A 19,585-nucleotide genomic window follows, 5' to 3' on the forward strand; every position below is an offset into this window, starting at 1 on the left:
TCGACTTTCTTTTTAGCTCTTGCCATTGTCTCACAGAACAAACAGAACCTTATACATGCAGCAAATGAGGCTTGTGAAGCCAGAGCCCAAAACCTCCCGGAGCTGGTCCAGTACTGCTTGCACACCGAATTGCATTAAGCGCCACCACATGTTTTAAATTGCTTCACAAGGCTGACCTCTCGTGGTCAGAACCCGGCACCCCGCGCTCCTGAAAACAAGCGTGTCGAGGAATCGGGGGATTGCTGATTGCAGGAGCTGGTGCCTGTTTGCCCAGACGCCGTCAACACCCACCCGAGGGCAGGACCAGCAGCCTCCAGGCAGGACCCAGCGCCTGCTTCTGCCTCGAGACATTAGAGTATTCACTCTAAATGGGACAGAAATTGGTATAAATAGCTTCACAACACTTCAGGCCAGGTTTTTCTAATCTAGTGAGTTTTAGTGCAACAATTAAGACTCAGTTTTCAAAGCTTTTTAGTTTTAGAAATAAACAGGATCTATGCCCAAATTCTCTAAAATCTTGGAGTTCCTTGGAGGCAGAGGGAGTTAAGGATCTGGACCGAGAGTGTGACCAAAAAAAGGAAATCAAAAATTACCATATGACCCAGCAATCCCACTTCTTGGTATTTACAGTGGAAACGAAACCACACTGGAAGGGACAGCCACACCCCACGGTCACAGCAGCAGTAGTCGTAGTAGCCAAGCAACCTAAGGGTCCACTGAGTGACGATGGATAAAGAGGTTGTCACCCCGGAGGAATATTACTCACCCATAAAAAGGAGGGAACCCTGCCATTTCCAGCACGTGGATGAACCTGGAAGGCATCACGCTCGTGAAATAAGCCAGACAGAAAAAGACTCTCTGGTCTCTCGGATCCCAATTATATGTGGAATCTAAAAGGCCAGACTCAGAAACAGACGGTGGGACGGTGGCTGCCAGGGGCTGGGGGTGGGGAGCTGCTGTCAAACGGCACAGATGCCCAGTGTCAGTTCTGGGCTCTAGGGCGGAGCACGGTGACTGCAGGGACATATGGAGGCATATGGAGGTTCCCAGGCGAGGGGTCTAATCCGAGCTGTAGCCACCGGCCTACGCCAGAGCCACAGCAACGAGGGATCCGAGCCACATCTGCAACCCACACCACAGCTCTCAGCAACGCCGGATCCCCAACCCACTGAGCGAGGCCAGGGATCGAACCCGCACCTCAAGGTTCCTAGTTGGATTCATTAACCACTGAGCCACGATGGGAACTCCTCTACACATATATCAAACCATCACATCACAAACTTACACAAGACCCTTCCAGCTCAGAACCAGGTTCTGGGAGTCTGGGTTTGGGGCGCCCTCTAGTGGAAGCTAACATCCCGACGTCTGGCCTTTCGTGCGGTGTTTTGGGGGCCTGTACTGGGCATCTGACAGGTCCCAGGAGTGACGTGGACCAGAGGGCTGCTCTGCCAGGACTGTGGACTCTGCACATCTGGTGTAAGAAAATCGTTTATCAAAACAAAGCACGTTTATGGGATCCTGTTTAAATGACAAAATCTTTTAGAAAACTTGAAACGCATCTGATGCATCAAACCCCAGGCAGCTGAGTTCCCCCTGCTCCCCAGCACCGTGGAGATGTTACCTTGCGTTGCTGGACCCACGGCTCAGCGTCTTTTCTGCAGGACAGGACACAGCAGCGACGTCGCCTTCAGGCTCTGGGTCCGCAGCCCAGCCGTGCAGCCTGGGGAGTAAAGAGGCTTCGCGTCTGTTACAGGGACGTCACTAGAGTGAGGCGGCCTGCAAGCTTCGGTTGTGTTTCGGGGCCTGTCTGTCTCCCCAGGAGCGCGAGCACGCGCGGCGGACACACCTGCATTGAGCTCAGAGGAGCCCTGACCGGGCCGCGGTGTGAGCGGTGGGGGAAGGAAGATGTCCCCCCCCCCCCCGTAGCCTGCTGGGAACCAGGAAATGGGAGGCGTCCCCCCCTTGCTCCAAGTGGAGACGGAGTCTGAGTTCCTCCTGGGGAAGATGCTTCTTCAGGGCGAGGCCACCGTCTTCCCAGCCCGGGCCCCCTCCCGCCTGCCCCCTTCCCGCTCTTCCTGCTCAGCCAGAGGCCTTCCCTCTAACGGCCTCTCTGTGGCCCCCGCTTTCTGCACATCTGTGTGCAGTTGTTGGGCGACGTATATGCTTGGTCCCCAGCTGCGGGCCCGGGGCCACTCTGAAAGGTCCAGCCCCAGCCCCGATCTAGGTCCTGGATGCTTCTCCTGACGTTGGCGGAGGTCAGGCTGGGCTGGGGGCTCCCCGAGGCCCTGGCTGGTATTGCTCCCGTGAGCAGGGATGCTGAGCACCGGCTCACGTCCCAGGCCCTCCATGTCCCCTGTCACTGGCTGTCATGAGACATGCTGGTGCCCCTGCTGGCGGGAAGGGGTGGGTCAGAGAAGAGCTCTGTCACCCAGTGGCTGCACCCACTCTAAAGGTGAAGGTGAACCTGCCAGCTCTCGAGGGGGAGCCGAGGCTGGGCCAGGGTGTCCGCTCACACTGGAGGCCCTGAGGTTGTGCAGCCGGGCAGAGGGTCCGCCGGCGCCTGTCTCTTCCCTTGAAGCAAAACGGGTGGCAGTGCTTCCTGATCCCGGGGTGGCAGGGGACCACCGGTGCTGCCAAGTCACCAGGCGAGGATGCTGCCAGCCTCCCGCCGGCTGTGTCTCCCCTCCCATCTGATGTTCAGCCGCTCAGCGCCCACCTGCTGCTGCGCTCAAAGCAGTTGGCGGCCAGGGAAGCAGAAGCCGGGCTCGGCTGGATCAGAGCCACCGGCACGGGAACGGCAGGGCCGGGAAGCCTGTGTGAGGGACATTCGGGGGCATCCAAATGATGGCGAAAGAGACCCCGCTGGCGGGGAGGGACCCCAGGCCTCCTGCCCTCTCCTTACCTTCTTGCCGGGGAGCTCCCCACACTTGGCCTCTCACTCAGCTCCAGGCAGGTTACCGACCTCCAGGCATGGGGGTCACGGACCTCCCAGGGCTGTGGAGGGAATCAGGGGGACCAGCAGCTGTGAAGGGCGGTGGCCATGCATTCTTGGCATGACACCCGCCCCAGGGACACCCCTGTCTCCTGCACAACAGGCACGTGAATATTCACAGGGAGCTGTGCAGGGGTACGGCAAGGTTCTCACACGACTGCCACAAGGGGTGGATAAGCTGCTGACTTTTTGTTTCTGCTTATTTAAATCTTCTAATTTTTTTTTTTTTCTATTTTAGAGCTGTACCCACAGCCTATGGAAGTTCCCGGACCAGGGGCAGAATGTGACTCACAAGTACGAGCTACCCTGCAGCAGGGGCAAAACCAAATCCTTTAATCCACTGCACTGGGCCAGGGATCAAATCTGCGCCTCCAGAGGGACCCAAGCCACTGCAGTGAGATTCTTTTTTTTTTTTTCTTTTTTGTCTTTTTGCTATTTCTTGGGCCGCTCCCATGGCATATGGAGGTTCCCAGGCTAGGCGTTGAATCAGAGCTGGAGCCACCGGCCTACGCCAGAGCCACGGCAACACGGGATCCAAGCCGTGACCACAGCTCACGGCAACACCGGATCCTTAACCCACTGAACAAGGCCAGGGATCGAACCCACAACCTCATGGTTCCTAGTCGGATTCGTTAACCACTGCGCCACGACAGGAACTCCTGCAGTCAGATTCTTAACCCACTGTACCACAGCAAGAACTCCCTCTAATTTTCCTGCAATGAACGCAAGTCACTTTTGTAAGAAGAAAAAAGTTTTATTTCAACAATGAGGCCAGAGACCTGGAATCAGAAGAAGACGTCGATAAGCTGCTGGAGCACACCATACCTGAAGGTATCCCTGTGGTCTGCCCGAGGCAGGCCCTGACCACCAAGCTAAGGAGTCAGATGGAATTGAGGGGCTGATAGGGAGCGTCTGATGGTCCCAAACAGGAGGATACACCGAGTGGCTCTAAGAGGTCACTCTATCCTGGAAGTGGCTTGCTTGACTCCTCTTTATCAGGTCTCCACATACATGCTGGGTCCTCAGAGAGCCCTTCCCAGCTCACCAAGGCTGAGCCAGCCGCCCCTGAGGTTTTCCCCACAAGAGCAACACCTGCCATTACTAACGGCAGTTGTTTTCCAGAAACCACACGCGAGTGCTGAGTGATTTCCAGGTTGTTTTACTTGGGACTACAAGTAGCAGAGATATTTAAAAAGCAACATAGGGAGAGTTCCCGCTGTAGCACAGCAGAAATGAACCTGACTAGTAACAGTGAGGATGCAGGTTCAATCCCTGGTCTGGCGCCGTGGGGTTAAGGATCTGGTGTTGCTGTGGCTGTGGTGTTGGCCGGCCACTGTAGCTCTGATTGGACCCCCTAGCCTGGGAACTTCCATATGCTGTGGGTGTGGCCCTAAAAAAAGGAAAAAAATACAAAATAAAAAAAATAAATAAAGCTACACAGAGGTTCTGAAGTCTAAGACGTTGCACACTTCTGCAAACCCCAAACCCACCCTCTGAGGAGGGGCTGCTCCCAGCCGAGAGCTGGAGGCCGAAGAGCAATTACTCCCAGATGCCTCCCTGGTAGTCCCAGGCCATGGCACCCCTTCGAGGTCTGCCTGCTGGGGACCCACGTGAGCTGCTCTTCTGAGCAAGAGTGAGGCTCCTGGCCCAGGCAGGGCGCCGGATGGGCCCGTCTCGTCTGCAGGTCTCCACACCCGCTGCCAGGGTTCTGACCGCCCTGTCCTGGGCGTGATTACCTGGGCACCCTCCCGGGTCCCAGAGCCCTTGATGGGGGATGTCGGACTCAAAGCTGTAAATTCAGGAATCGCACAGCTCTGGAGGTCCTGCTCCTGCTGCTGGCCAGCTGTGCCACTCCGGGCAAGTCACCTAATTGTTCTGAGTGTTGCTAGGTGCCAGCTGCCAAATCACCACCTCCCTGCAGCTGAGCTGGCTGGTGTCTTCCGGACCCACCTCCCCCAGGGGCCCCCACACACCTGCATATGCCCAGCCTGCCTGCTGGCTGCCTGTGGTTCTCCCATCCCACCGGCTCTGGGCCCAGGAGGGCACCTTCTGAGGGCTGCATGCCCGCTGCCCGCGACCTCCTGTTGGCAGAGGTGACTGGATGACGGAGAGGAAAGAGGCTGGGGCTCCTCCCTCTGAGGCCCTGTCCTGGGCCCTGCAGCTGCCCCAGGGCCCTGCCCCGACCCCCACTCCTCTTGGCTGACCGCTCTGGGCCTTCGGCCTCCCCAGAGGCTCAGCTGACCAGACCCTGCGGGCTTTCCCCCCGAGGACACCCAGCAAGTGTCCGGCCTTGTCCAGCCTTCCCCCTGGGACCCACGACGCCACCCCCCACCCTGTGACCCTGCTGTGCTCCCAGACGTGGATGGAGGGGTTGCGTCTCTATTGTCCTGTGTCCCCACAGAGACCAGCATCAGCTCTTCTGGATTTGGCGGCGGCAAGGTTACCATGGTGACGCCCATTTCCCCCGCTTAATGGGAGATGCATCAGGAGCTAAAAATAGGCCCCAGCATGGATGGGTGGTCGGAAGGGTGTGGGTACGGAGGGAGGGGAGGGGGCCCTGGACCGTTTTTCCCAGACAGGGTCATTCAGGGGCAATCACGGTGGGGGTGGGGCGGGGAGGCTCTGGCCGGTGGTCCCCCGCCTCCCCGACAGAGCGCACAGCACAAAGCACCAGTGAATCCCGGTAAAGCGAGTGCATGGCAACCCCAGACCTGGGCCCAGCTCTGCAGAGGCTGAGGGCGGCTGTGGGGCAGGGCAGCCCAGGCACCGGCTGACCTTCCTGAGGTCAAGCACCACCCTCCCGGCCCCTTTCTTCCCGGATGGCCCTTGGCTCAAGGCAGGAAGGACTTGGGGAGCCTGACAGAGGCTTCCTGCTCCAGTGGGGGGGCTGCGGGAACAGGGGCAGCGCCGCCGCCAGGGGGTGCAGGCCTCTGCTGGGGAGGGCAGGAAAAGCACCAGAACAGGATAAGCCCGTTATTATCCTAAGCTGCCCGCCCCTCACAGACCCACAGACACAGAGAGAGCAGACAGACGGCGGGGGCAGCCGGGACAAGGAGGAATCTGGCTCTGGCCGTAGGGCCAGGGGTCTGGGAGGCTGGGTCTTCTCAGAGACAGCGCACTGCCTGCTGCCTCTTCCCCCGGGAGGGTCAGAGCAGAGCGGGCATCTTCCAGGACCGCTCATGCCTGCCTGGCTGGGCAGGGTTGGGCGTACCCAGCCCAGAGGCTCAGCCTTCAGCACCGGGCTGCAGGGTCAGAGGAGACAGGGGTGGGCCTGGGCTGGGGGAGGGAGGCCTCTGGAGAGAGACGGGGACACAGTCCTGGCCTCACAGTGGGCGCTGAGGTCTCATGGAGGCAGCTCCTTGGGGCTGCAATACTCAACCAGCTGCCCGGGCACCTCGGCCAGCACGCTCTTGGCCAGCACCGTCGGGGAAACCTGGCGGGTGAGGGGGGGATGCCTCCAGCCTCCGTCCTGACCTGCGCACACCCCAGCTTCCGCCCCTAGAGCCACCAGTGCCCACTGCCGCCTCCCCATCAACAACAACACCGTGTCTGGGGCAGCCAGCCTGCAGCTGGCACTGCGGGCGGGCCCCTGCTCCGGGCACAGGGGGGAGGCCGTGAGTGTGTCCCGTGATGGGCGTTTCTCACTGCGTCACAGGATGTTTGAAAGCCACCGGGGAGCTGCCTGCGGGGCGCTCACGCTCTTGAGCCCCCGGAAGGGCACCAATGGCACGATGTCTTGGACCGCGGGGAGCGCAGGGCGCCGTCGTCGCCGTCCAGGACCTGCTTGTCAGCGACATCCGCGTCGCCCACACCCATGGCGTGGAGGGACACAGGCGGGTGCGAGGTGCGCACAACAGCCTCCCACGCGGCCGCCTCGTTGCTCAGGATGAGCAGGAGGTGGCATCGCGGGGGATAGGGGAGGGCCGTGTGGACCCTTCGGGGCAGCTGCGGCTCCCCCCAGACCCCAGGTCTGCCACCGGCTCTGTCCCCTCACGTGGGCCGGGGGCGGGGGGGTGACCGTGGTCTCCAGGCTTTTCTAAAAGCTTCTTTGCAGAAGCGTAAGACACACACACACACACACACACACACACACACACACACACACACGATCCTAACAAACCCTGAGCACATGCTCCCTCTGACCCGGGGCGGACACGCCCAGATGAAGAGAGCGAGGTGGGGCAGCCAGGGCCCACCAGGCTCCCACAGAGTGTAGAGAGGGCCCATGCTGGCCCTGCCTGGCCAGGTGCCCGGGCATCTGCAGAAGCAGCCTGGGACCCGTTTCTATTAACAGCCCATTTCCAGGGTCAAAAAAACCCGAAACTCCTGTCGTTGCGAGTCCGACTAGGATCCGTGAGGTCGCGGGTTCGATCCCTGGCCTCACTCAGTGGGTTAAGGATCCAGCGTTGCCATGAGCTGTGGTGTAGGTTGCAGATGAGGCTCGGATCTGGTGTTGCTGTGGCAGCAGCTGTAGCGCCAATCTGATTCCTAGCCTAGGAATCTCCTTATGCCACGGGGGCAGCCCTCAAAAAGCAAAAACAAAACAAAACGAACCACTCTGGGGCCGCTACTAAAAATCTAGAGGGAACCCCTAAGAGAGGAAAGAACCTCATGGAGCCCCAGCCCTGGAAGGCCGGGCAGTCCACCAGAAGGTCCAGCTGCTGGCCAAGGGCGCCAGCACTGCAGCGTCTCCTAAGAAAAAGAGACACCACGCCAGGGGCTCCCCGCTCAGAGCCCCAGATCATGGGGTGCACAGCCTCCTGTTCAGGTCCCGCGTGAGGGCCCCTCTTCAGGAGAACCCACGCCCTCCCCCGCCCCCGTCAAGATCTCACAACCCTGTGCTGGCCAGCGGGACACACAGCAGCCAGCTCTGGGCCACTGCAGTCAGGGCGCCGGGAGGCCTCAGCAGAGGGGCAGGGCCACCCCAGGAGGAGGTGGGTGGTGCAAACATCCGGGAGGCACCGGGAAGGGGGCCCGGGACACACGCCCAGCGTCTCCTCGCATCCACCTTGCTCGGGGAGGAAGGTCTGAGCCCCAGCAAGGCCAGAGCCAGACCTGAGCACCCCAAGCACCCCGCAGACTCTGACCCTCGCAGGAGCCAGGAGGGGCGGGCCCCCAAAGGCAAGGTCAGCAGACTCCGGGGGCGCTCGTGGCATACGCAGGGGACCAAGGGAGCCAGGGGACCAAGGGAGCCGAGGTCTCACAGCAGAAAGGACACACCCACCGCCAGGTCGAGGCCCTGACCTTTAACCCTTCTCCTCCTGGAAAAGCCATCGCTGGTGGACAAGGCGGCTGGACATCTCACACCGGGGAACTGTCACTGGGTTTCAGGTGTGACAAAGGCATTGGCCTCCATTTTCTCTCTTTCAGGGTTTACGCTAATGTTTACAAATGAAACTCTGTCGGAGACTTGCTCCGACAAGGGGACATGACCGAACGTGACCCTTTCCTGCGCCAGAAATCCTAGTGCAATGGCACCACCGTTGGGGCGGCGAAGGCAGACGCAGGATGTTCTATAAGGCACTGGATCTGAATCCAGTCACTCGAAACTGGTACATGTGCCAGGGTGCCATTCAGGAACCGCAGCATCGAGGTGGGATGGGGTGAAGGGGCAACAGCGGTGAGCATGGCTCCGGTGACGGGCGGCCTGAGGACAGAGCAGGGCTGAGAGGAACCATCGGTCAGGGGCCCCGGACATGGGACATGGGACCGCGGGGCCTGGGATGGGGACAGAGAGACGCGGGGGCGAGATGGGAGGAGGGAACCACCCTCACTGTGGGCCTGAGAGCCGAACTGCGGCCGTGCACAGGGTCCTGGCTGGAGATGAGCAGATGGACCCGGAGGACTCCGGGGCGGTCAGCCTGCTCTCGCACGGCGGGAAGGAGGAAAGAGGAACACGCAGGGACAGGAGAGGTCCCGGGGAAGGGCGCCAAAGCTGCCGGCTCTCCCTCCATCCTTTCAGGGTTTTGTTCCAAAAAAAATCTGAAAGAAAGCAACAGAGAAGCCATGCCCACAGCAGCAGGGGCAGATCTACAATACAGGATGAAAAGTGGCGTAGAATGCAGCCTTTAGCTCAGTATTATTTGTGCAAATTAAAAACACACGCAGGCATTCCCATCATGGCGCAGCGGAAACGAATCCAACTAGGAACCACGAGGTTGCAGGTTCGATCCCTGGCCTCACTCAGTGCGTTAAGGATCCCCCATTGTCGTGAGCTGTGGTGTAGGTGGCAGACATGGCTCGGACCCCACGTTGCTGTGGCTGTGGTGGAGGTCGGCAGCTGTAGCTCCGAGTAGACCCCTAGCCTGGGAACATCCACATGCCGCAGATGTGGCCCTAAAAAAGACAAAAACAAAAAACAAAAAAACACACACATGCAAACAGGAGTTCTTGTCATGGTGCAGCAGAAACGAATCCAATTAGAGAACCATGAGGTTGCAGGTTCGATCCCTGCTCTTGCTCGGCGGGTTAAGGATCTGGCATTGCTGTGGCTGTGGTGTAGGCCAGCAGGTGTAGCTCTGATTCAACCCCTAGCCTGGGAACCTCCATATGCTTTGGGTGCAACCCTCAAAAAGCAAAAAAAAAACAAACAAGAACACATGCAAACAAAATAACGACGTATGCACAATAGGACCAAGAGAACCATAAACATCGGGGCTGCCTGTGGGGTCCGCAAGTCAGCCTCCAGGGCAAGAATTCACCTTACCCCAATGGCTCTGGGGCCTCCTGGTCTCTCAGCCCCACTGTCACCCAGCTGCCTCTCGCTCCCTGCCTCAGGGCCTCCCGTGGGCTGCTCTGTTAACCTCTGCAAGCCCCCATCCGGTCGCACTTCCCCAACAGCAGGCACACCTTCTAAGGCACCCGGTCCCCGCAGTGCCCGCCCACCACCTACAGAAGCCTCTCCGGTGCATTCCTCAGCTGCAGCCACGCAGGCCGCCTTGGAGACGATGGGAGCCACGTTGGTGGCCCATACAGCTGGACCCCGGGCGGGCAGTGCTGGTACGCCTCCACCATGCCCTGGATGCCTGCGGGGGGGAAGGGCACGAGCCGGCCTCGCTGCCACCCCACCCCCAACCCAGGCACCTGGAGCTCCTACCTTCACACTCACCGTCCTCCGGGCTGAAATTGATGCAAAGTCATGGGACACCTGGCCGGGCACAGAAAGGACCGGTCAGCCAGTCTATCCTGACCCACTGGGGGCAGCAGGTTCGGAGCTCCCATGGGCGGGAGTCACTGGGGACAGAGGGTGGACAGACAGACCAGTGCTGGGCATCACTGCAGCCCTGGATCCAGCCAGACCTGAAGCTTCTGAGTTTCATTAGCGGATAAACCCCGCCAAGTTCCTGCTTAAGCCAGTTAAAATCCCTTCTCACTGGAGGATTCTGGACTAATGTCCCCCTTCTCCGGACAGGGCCACAGGGCTTATCTTCAGCCCTAGGATCACTGGTGCTGGGAGGTCAAAGGTCAGACCTCTGGCCAGAAGGCTGGTCCCTGAACCCTGTCTACCGCCCATCACACGGTAGCTGGCTCCCAGGGGAGGGGGGAGGCAGCAACCAGAGGGTCCCGGGACCCAGGCCTCCTACCTCATCCTTGGGAGGGATCTGGGCTCCAAACCCCAAAGCAGAGAGCCTCTTGTCGCTGAAAAAGAGGTGGCCCCATCACCCAGGGCCCTGGTCTCCTGGGGATGGGGTGTGGGGGGGAGACATCAACAGAACCAGGAGACCAGGCTGACCCTTTTGGGGGGGCCAGGCCCCACCCTGAGCCACATGGGGGAAACTGAGGCAAAAAGCCACAAAGGAGCTGCCCAGCATGCGCGCAGACAAGGGGCAGAGCCACCGGTGTGGGAGCTTGGCCCCCACAGCCCCAGTTTACTGGTCTGTGCAGTGGGACTCGGAAGCCCGTGTCTGTGTGAAGGTGAGGGGGACAGCGGGGGTGCGCCCGGGGTGGGGAGGCCAGCGCACCTGTCGTAGTCCTGGCAGATCTCGCCCACGGCCACCAGGGCCTGCAGGTACTCGCTGGGCTGGAAGGAGTTGCTATAGCGAAGGGAGCAGCTGTTCCGAGGGTGAAGTCAACCGCCACCTGCAGAGGCCCCAGAGTGACGAGCTGGGGTCCCTCCCCACCTGCACCCTCAGTCTGACAGGTAAGGGAAACCAGGGCTTGGGGGCCATCTGGCCAGGCGGACCCACCCCAGAGTGGTCCCCAGTGCTGCCAGGAGATGGGGGTGTGAGCCCAAGGCCCTGGCGTCGAGCGGGAGGGATCAGAGGAAAACAGATGTGTGCCAGCCCCAGAGCTGCCCAGGCCCCTGTGGCCAGCACCATCATCTCGGCGCCTCCCTTCTCTAGCCAGGGGCGGGGACCCGGCTGGGTGAGGGGGCGGCCAAGGGCCAGGCACATCCTCTCAGCTGCCACCCTCCCCGGGCAGGGCCTGGGGGGAGCAAGCCCTGAGCTGAGGTCCCTGTGTGCCCCCGTCCAGTCACCTCCCTCAGGCTGTTCTGTCAAGTGAGGAGTGTGGAGGCCACAGGGAAGGGCCTCACTGGACCGAACCAGGCTCCGAGTGACCACCTGGGTGGGGAGGGGCCCTTGGGACCTGCCCTCCTCCAGGGCAGCCTCAGTCCCCTCCTCTCAGGCGCTCAGGTGGCCGGAATGCCCATCCCGCAGCTGTTCTCGCCTGTCTCCCCCTCCCCCCCCGTCCCTCCCACCTCCACGCTCGCAGACCCCCAGACCTCCGGGATGGGAGCCCTTGAGGGTCCATCTGCCAATGGGGGGCCTCAGGGAGGGGCTCGCCACCCCCTGCCCTGCTCTTCTCTGCTGAGCTTGGGCGGAAGCCCCGCCCACTCTGCGTGTGGGCAGGGCCTGCGGGGGGCGGGGGGGCGGGGCTCACCTTCGGGTCTGCCAGCAAGACCACGCCCGAGTTCCTGTAACTGCGCCTCTTCTGCTTGTACTTGGGGTTCAAACAGTCCCACTGGGCCGGGGGGACAGGGACAGGCAGAGACCCCCATCCCGAGCGCCACCGCCCAACACCCACCCTTGGGGCCGGGGGTGGGGCCTGAAATCCCTCGCCCTGCAGGGCGTTTCTCCAGCTTCCACACAGGCCTGGGGTCCCGACCCCAGCCCCCTGCTGGGCCAGCGGGTATCATTCTCCGCCTGTCTTCTCTCGTCACCGGTCTTCTCTCTAAAGCCATCACAGCTTCTGGGACAGCCCAGCCCAGGGCCAGCGCTTCCGGCTCGCCCACAGGCAGGGCAGGGAGGGCCCGCTCACCTGGTTCTCCCCAAAGGCTTTCTGCATCTCCTCGAAGGCAGTGGAGAACTCTCCGAAGCAGTCGTGCTTCCCGCGGGAGTCATAACCCCAGACGAAGCCCTGGCGAGCCCAGGACCCCTCAGCCCGCCTGCGCCGCCCCCAGCCTGCGCGTCTCCACGTCCCCGCCCGCAGGCTGCCCCCTCCCCACCACCCCTCCACACACACCCCGTTTCACAGCCAAGGTGTGGTCCCCTGGGACTGGCCTGGTCCGCAGCGCCCGGCCCCCCCCCGCCGCCCTCCGGCCCCGCCCGGCCCGTCAGCTCCGGCCCCGCCCCAGCCCAGGCCCCGCCCCAAACACCCGGCCCCGCCCACCTCCAGAGGCTGAGACTCGTCACCGCGGCCCAGGCTGCTCAGAGACACCTTGAAAGGCCGCCAGGTGGGCTCAGGTCGTTCTTCACCACCTGCGGGGAGCGGCGGGGGCTGGGGGCCCGCCTCAGGCTGCAGGCAGGATGCGGGGAGCCCAGAGCTGCGTCGCCGACGCTCGTTTCTTCCTGAGCCACCTTCATAACTTCCCCCATATTCCTGGACCCCTGGACGTCTTTTTCCTTAAATAGCTTTTTTTCACTCAAGCTGATTTCTCTCAAAGGGACAGGCTTTCCCGCTGCTATGACCGGAAACTTGTTTGAGGGGCGGGCTGCTGCGTGTTCAAAGCGGGGAGGTTGTTCCTGGGGGTCCAGACCACTTCGGCCGGCGGGAGGATCCGCGGTGGTTCGTTCGGTCCCTCGTCCTTTTACACACCCCAGGGGCTGGGCAGGGACCCCTCACCTCTGTCCTGCACACCAGCTGCTCGCTCTGGTCGTCATTGATCCGGTACAGCTCCAGGAAGGGGTCCGACTTGCTGAAGAGGTCCTGCAGAAAAGGCACAGCACGGGGTGTGCTTGGCAAGGCGGGGTCCAGGCTCTGCCACTGGCCTCGCCTCCCTCTGGAGCTTGCCTGGGTCCCCAGCACCCTCACTCTAGCTCCCAGCCTCAGCCTCCGGCTCCCACCGTTTCCCCCTCTCCCGGCCACAACTCTCATTCCGTCTCCATCCAGGGGAGGCAGCAGGGGACGCCCTGCACAGACCGCTGCTGCCCCCATGTGAGCATCCGACAGGACCAGAACCGAGTCCAGATTCAGTGCCTCCACTGTCTGGATTGGGAGCTCGCTGAGCACGTGGCCCCACCACTAAACAGACCATGTGTGCCCGTGTCACATGGGGCTGCGAGGACGAAATGAGACGCAGCTGGAAGCGCACAGCAGAGTGACAGCAGTGGCAAAAACAGGACCCTGACAGGGGCACAGCCCTGCCTTGAGGCTCAGTGCTCTCACTCCGCATGGACACAATCAGCTCGTCCCCATGTCCTCACGGGGGGGAGCGGTGCCCCAGTGCACGCCTCGCACCTCGTCGTCCAGCTCCCTGCCCCGGAAGGAGAGCTCCACACAGCCAATATTCCCGGAGACGTCCTCGGCTGTCACCTGGCGGGGGGTACTGGCTCCAGGGTGCGCAGGAGGGGCCCTGCCCCGCGCGGGCCCTCGGGGTCCAGGCTGCCGACCCCCACATGCAACTGGGCCTGGGGGAGGGGTCTGGAGGCCCCAGCAGCCTGGGCCTCGTCCCTGGTCCAGGGCAGAGCGAGGAAGGGGTGCGGGGCTGGTGGCAGGCGGGGCCTCACTGTGATGGGGGACTTGCCAGCATTCCCGCCAAACTTCAGCAGCCGTGCCTGGGTCACCTTCTTCTGGGCCACGATTTGGATGTCAGAGGATCGGGGAGGGGTCCGTGCCTACTCCCCTGGGGACCCTAGCCCTGCCCGCCCCGTCTCCCTGTCTCCTCTGCTTTGCCTCCATTCACTGCAGGGGCCTGGCTCTTCAGATCTACAACCCAGGGCCTGGCAAGGACCTCTCTCGCTTTGCCAGCCGCCCTCACCTCACTGCACCCTCTCCTCAGCCCTCTCGCTGCCCAGGGTCACGCTGCACGGGACCCGCGGCTGAACCAGTGCCCATGTGGACACATGGGCCGGGAGCCTCTCAGCCAGGGGGCTGACCTGTGCCAGGCCCTCCATGGACCGGGCCCCCAGGCAGTGCAGCCCCCCTCACCGCCCTGTCCAGGCCCCTAACCTGCCCTGGGGTCTCGGCCCAGGCCTCCCCTCCTCCCACCAGGACCCATGGAGCCGAGCTGACACAGGGGTGTGGCGTGGCCCCAGTGGTCAGCTCTCAGGCTGGTCAGTTCGCGAGACAGAGTCTGAGCACCTTCACCGCTGGGAGACCAGGGCCCCCTTGCGAGGACATCCCCTCTCCTGGCTGGCAGACACAGAGTCCTCAGGGAGGGCAATTCTGCCCCTCGTGGCCCTCAGGCTGAGAGCTGAGACAAGTGGGAGGGGACCCAGGTCCGAGCCTGCCTGGCTGGCAGCCCCTAGCACACAGGGGTGTCCTGTGCCCAAGAGAAACCGATTCAGGGCGTGGGAGGAGGCCAGGGCGGCCCGTGCCAGGCCCCTGGCTCCCCTGTTCCAAGGATCCCTTCCGGGCTCTGCTATTAGGGCCAGTGGGCTCGCTGCTTTGATGGCAGTGCATCCTGCCAGCCCCCAGCTCACACTGAGGTGGCCCGTGTTGTCACGGTCCCTGATTCCCGAAGAGGAAGCAGAGGTTCAGGGAGAGGTCAGGGACTTGCTTAAGGTCGCACCTCTGAGATCTGAAGCCAGGCACCCACCCCTTTGGGCACCGACTCTGATGCCCCTCACGGCCCTGCAGACCTGGTGAGTTGGTCGGGATGACCGCAGAGGGGTCTTTCTAGGTGTGCCCACGCGTGGCTCTGTACACATGTCCATGGGCCTGCACCGCACGTGTGTGTCCCTGTGGGTGTCCTCCTCTTCCACGCGCACGAGAGCGGGGGGGAAGCCCGCGCTGCTATTTCCCGCTGGGCTGTGCCCTAAATCTCGGTCCTCTCACCCGACGGCGGGCACGGCAGGCGATGTGCATGCGTCATACAGGCCACGCATTAAGTCAAAGACGTTGCACTCAAAATGAGAACACCCTGTATGATCCCCTGACATGAAATTCTAGAACAGGCGAGACGGGGGGTGGGGGGGGTGGGCAGGACTTGAGAGGAGCCTGGGGACCTGCCAGATGATGAAAATGTCCTTTGTGATCTGGGTGACGGTCAGGTGTCTACAACTGTCTCAGCTCGTCAAGGGTGACACAGCCACTGCGTGTGAGTCACAGGCCAGCTGAAAAGTGCCCCCATGGCGCTCACGGCAACTAACGTGCCACACGTGGGGCACCAGCACAGGGCCTGGCGCTAAGCAGTCTGACAGTGCTGAGAACTGGGGCTCTTGTTACAGTGGTAACGGAAGAGCCGACAGGAATGACCCCTCCGCCCCCTAAAGACACAGTTCACTGCCATGGGGTGTGACAAGGGGAAGGCTCCCTAATGTCACGGGAGTGAAAAAAGCGCACTGCAGGGCAGTGTGTGTCGTGTGTGCGTGTGTGTGTTTCATGGCCACCCCATGGCATAAAAGTTCCCAGGCCAGGGGTGAAATCTGAACCACAGCTGCGGCCACACTGGGCCCTTAACCCACTGCACCATAGCGGGAACTCATTTGTGTTTTAAAATATACACGGAGAAAAATTCCACGTCCCTTGGCTCTTGCAAGAAGAAATCTCTGCAGAGGGAGCTAAGGAACCTGGACGGGGCAGGAGGGAGAGGGTCTGAGGCGTGACTGTTACACTTTCTGAATTTTGGCCCAACGAATTACCCAGTTAAAAATTAGAGGTTTTTTTTTTTTTTGGTCTTTTTGCCTTTTCTAGGGCTGCTCCCATGGCATATGGAGATTCCCAGGCTAGGGGTCGAATCCGAGCTGTAGCCACCGGCCTACGCCAAAGACACAGCAATGCGGGATCTGAGCCGCATCTGCAACCTGCACCACAGCTCGCAGCAACGCTGGGTCCTTAACCCACTGAGCAAGGCCAGGAATCGAACCCGCACCTCATGGGTCCTAGTCGCATTCATTAACCACTGAGCCACAAGGGAAACACCAAAAATTAGAGCTTTTTGGAAAACAGACGTTTTCCAAGAGGAGCTTGGAGACAGGCAGAGCTGGGGTGCTCACGAGAGGGACCCCTGTGGTCCCTGGGCCACAAGGGCAGTCTAATCAAGCTGCCCCATGCCACCGCTGCCCTCGGGACCAACCGGGAGCCCCTCCACCCTCCTCCCTCCCAAGGGGCGGGGCCCACCTGCCCCAAGGTGCACTCCACGGCCCCCAGGAAGTCATTGGCTTGGCAGCTGAGGCTGCCGGGCCCATGGGTGTCACAGACCTCAAAGCGCAGCCTCTGCGCCTCCTCAAAGTAGTAGTGGAGCGGAAGGCCTTGGCGGACACGGGGTGCAGGCTGCTCCGGACCACCTCGGTTCTGTCCACCTGCGAGGGGTGCCCTCTCCCAGCCCTCTGCCCGCTGTGGTCCTGGAGGAAGGAAGACCCCGCCCCCACCCACCACCCCTGGCGGGGGGGTCTCTCTTTGGAACCCAGGCCCTCCCTCCCTGGCCCACTGCAGAGTGCGGCCGTCCGCCAGGCCTGCTCCATCCCCGCATCATGGATGGGGAAGCTCAGGGGCCAGGGGGTGTCCAAGGGCACCCAAGAAGAGACAGGCAGCTGGCAGCCTGGACAGGGCTAGCCAGAGCAGAGATCCGGGCCAGCAGCAGCCAGCTGGGCAGGGAGGCTGGGTGAGGGGTGGCAGCAGAGATAACCCCAAGATCCAGCTCTCTCCTCCAACTTGGGGCCCCTTCACCCCTCAAAGCACAATCTGGGCTTGGAGGTGGGCTTCTCCAGGGTCCCCCGAACTCCCACATCCTTGACGGGGGTGTCTGTGTACCCCTAAGGGACATATGCCCCAGGGAGCACTCAAGCCAAGTCTCAACCGCTAATAGGGGGTTGAGTCCCTCTTAGCATCCTTTGTCCCCAAGGTCAGGACTGGAGTTTGCTCAGCCCCAGGAGGCTGGTGGTCCAGAGATAACAAGATCACAACGGGGGGAGCAGAGCAGGTCGGGGAGCTGGCTCTGGGCAGCCTCCCATACTCCTCACCCCTCAGCAGTTCTGCCCTGGATGTGGTCCCCAGCATCACCCCCAGCCCAGGTCCTACCACCACCCCACAGTGCCCCCGAGGGCTACGGGGTGGCAGGGACAGTGCTGGAGCCTGGGGCAGACTCTGGTCCAAGGTCCTGCTCCCCAGCTCACCGGGGCTTCAACCCTCAACCTCTCCTGCTCTCGCCCGGATTTCTCGAGGTGAGGCTGCGCATCTCACATGAGATGGAGACGGGAAAAGCCCTGTGCCTGGCAGAGCACCCTGCCTGTCGCCTTGACCAGCCCTCCGGGAGGCCACTACCCGGGACAGAGGTTTCCAGGGGAGAAAGGTGGCATCGTGAGCTGTGCGCCCAGAGCCAGGTGCCCAAGGCTTGCGAACCGGGCCCCAGCTGACCAACCCTGGCCACACGTGCCACTCTAGCCAGGCCATGCTGGGGTGGCTCGGACCAAGACAGGGTCTGCAGGAACAGGAGGAGGGAGGTGGCAGGCCAGGAGCCCTGCAGGTGGGAGAGGCTTGGGGCTCCCAGAGCACCCCCGCCAAGCCGGCTGCATCCCTCTACCCTGTGGACTGCTGCTGCACTGCCCGCTCTGCGGACCCGTGGTCTGGAGCCTCTGCCTCGTCAGTGAGGACCTGGCAGAGGAGTGGCACTCCTGGTTGCCCCACAAGCCGGAGGGTGACCCTGACCACAGTCCAAGCCCCTGCTCCCCAGTCCCCTCTGCGTCCCTTAGGCAAGCCCCCTGCAGCGCCCTCCAGCCAGGGCCTGGAGCCGCCTGCCCCAGCACTCCCTCTCCCCACAGCTCCTGCGCACGCATCTCTGAACCTGGAAACCCCACCCTTGCCCTGTGCTCAGCCCCGCCCGGCCCGCCCCCGCCCCTACCTGCACCCACTGGCTCTGGGCCTGCAGCAGCAGCACCACGCTGGGGTTGGACTTGGTGAGTGGGTCACGGTCCAGCAGGTGCTGGCGGCTGAGCTGCAGCTCCACCTTCGAGGCGCAGGGCGCCGGCACCACCCTGGGGGCCGCCGCCGCCCCACGCTTCCAGCCGGCGCACATGCTCCCAGCGCCAGCGCTCTGGGGCCGGCTGGGCGCACCGCGGGGCCCCGGACCGAGAATCAGCGCGGCGGCTGCACAGGGAAATGATGGCCGGCCCAGGTGTGGCTGCACTCCCCTCCCTGCACGCCCGCCCAGCTGGGCACACGTAGCTCCACGCGGGGCCTGCAGGGCAGGTGGGACTGAGGAAGGGGCCACGGAGGGGTGGGGTTGGGCAGGAGCGGGCCCCACACAGAGGCCTCAGCCCCCCTTCATCCCTAGCCCCAGGGTTGCCTGGCTTTGGCCGGGCTCACACCAGGGGGTAGATAGGTTTGGGGTCCTAGCCGAGTGCACCCTCCCTGACTGAGCAATCCCCCCCCCCCGCCCCAGCGCCTTGGGATCTGCCCGGGGGGTTGGCCCCCAGCTGCCCTGAGCCTAGGTCCGGGTTGGAGCAGCAAATCGGCGCCTCGACCAGGGCTCCCTGACCCCATCTCCAGGCACTATCTCACTCGACAAGCACGTAGTAGGTGCCTTCTGTACGCAGGCACCTGGCTGGGCTGGGGCTGGAGACGCTAAGTTGGGTACTGCCTGCCTGGAACCTCTAGTACTGTCCTGGGGGTTGCCTGGACTGTGGCCAGCAAGGGTCTGCGGCCTCCCACACCTGCTCCTGCAGCCAGATCCGAACAGGCCTGGACCCCAGGGCAGGGACCCCACTGCACTCTGAGCTTCACCCGCACCCTGGACCCCGACTCTGGCTCAGAAGCCATGTGGAAGGGGCAGAAACCCCTTCCCAGCCCGTATTTCTGCCTAAAAATATGGCCCACACCTGGCCAAAAGCCATGGTGGGAGGGAACAGGGAGATTTAAGGCGAAGGGGGCCCGAGGACCAGGGAGCAGAGACCAGGTCTTGGGCGCACCAGGCACTGAGCTCCAGCTCCTCGGGGCTGGGTCTTTGCCAGCAGGCCTCTGAAGAAGACCCTGGGGTCTGGGAGCACACCAACAGGACAAAGACACGGCCGGGTTTGGGGGAGGAGGGAGGTTGCACCCCAGCCTCAGATGAGGCAGGACTCAGGGGACAGTTTCCCTGGCACTGGGCAGGTGGGATCACCCCTTGGGTGCGCCTGAAAAGCAAGAACCAAGTGTCTTGTTTGCAGGTCAATCTGACGCGCCTTCTGCCGCCTCACCAGAGCTCCGTGTCACCCTCTTGGAAGGCAGCCAGACCCA

The 19,585-nt window shown here is 62.3% G+C and overlaps 1 protein-coding gene across 1 annotated transcript; it reads right to left on the reverse strand.

Annotated features, from left to right (window-relative positions):
- Nucleotides 1-1,203: 1,203 nt before the first annotated feature.
- On the reverse strand, nucleotides 1,204-18,697 carry CPNE7 (copine 7). The gene is given in 25 exon segments (XM_047789157.1): nucleotides 1,204-1,471; nucleotides 1,622-1,720; nucleotides 2,717-2,812; nucleotides 2,903-2,994; nucleotides 4,966-6,425; nucleotides 6,690-6,733; nucleotides 6,736-6,981; nucleotides 8,536-8,639; nucleotides 8,767-8,858; nucleotides 9,699-9,955; nucleotides 9,958-10,017; nucleotides 10,089-10,124; nucleotides 10,127-10,139; nucleotides 10,576-10,630; nucleotides 10,954-11,060; nucleotides 11,873-11,960; nucleotides 12,252-12,349; nucleotides 12,602-12,672; nucleotides 12,675-12,690; nucleotides 13,055-13,138; nucleotides 13,670-13,744; nucleotides 13,939-14,017; nucleotides 16,497-16,617; nucleotides 16,620-16,674; nucleotides 18,213-18,697. Coding segments are annotated over 21 exon segments (2,058 nt in total). The 5' UTR covers nucleotides 18,387-18,697; the 3' UTR covers nucleotides 1,204-1,471; nucleotides 1,622-1,720; nucleotides 2,717-2,812; nucleotides 2,903-2,994; nucleotides 4,966-6,242.
- Between the last annotated feature and the right edge of the window lie 888 nt (nucleotides 18,698-19,585).

This window comes from Phacochoerus africanus, chromosome 8 (genome assembly GCF_016906955.1).
Source record: "Phacochoerus africanus isolate WHEZ1 chromosome 8, ROS_Pafr_v1, whole genome shotgun sequence".
Classification (NCBI taxonomy): Eukaryota; Metazoa; Chordata; class Mammalia; order Artiodactyla; family Suidae; genus Phacochoerus; species Phacochoerus africanus.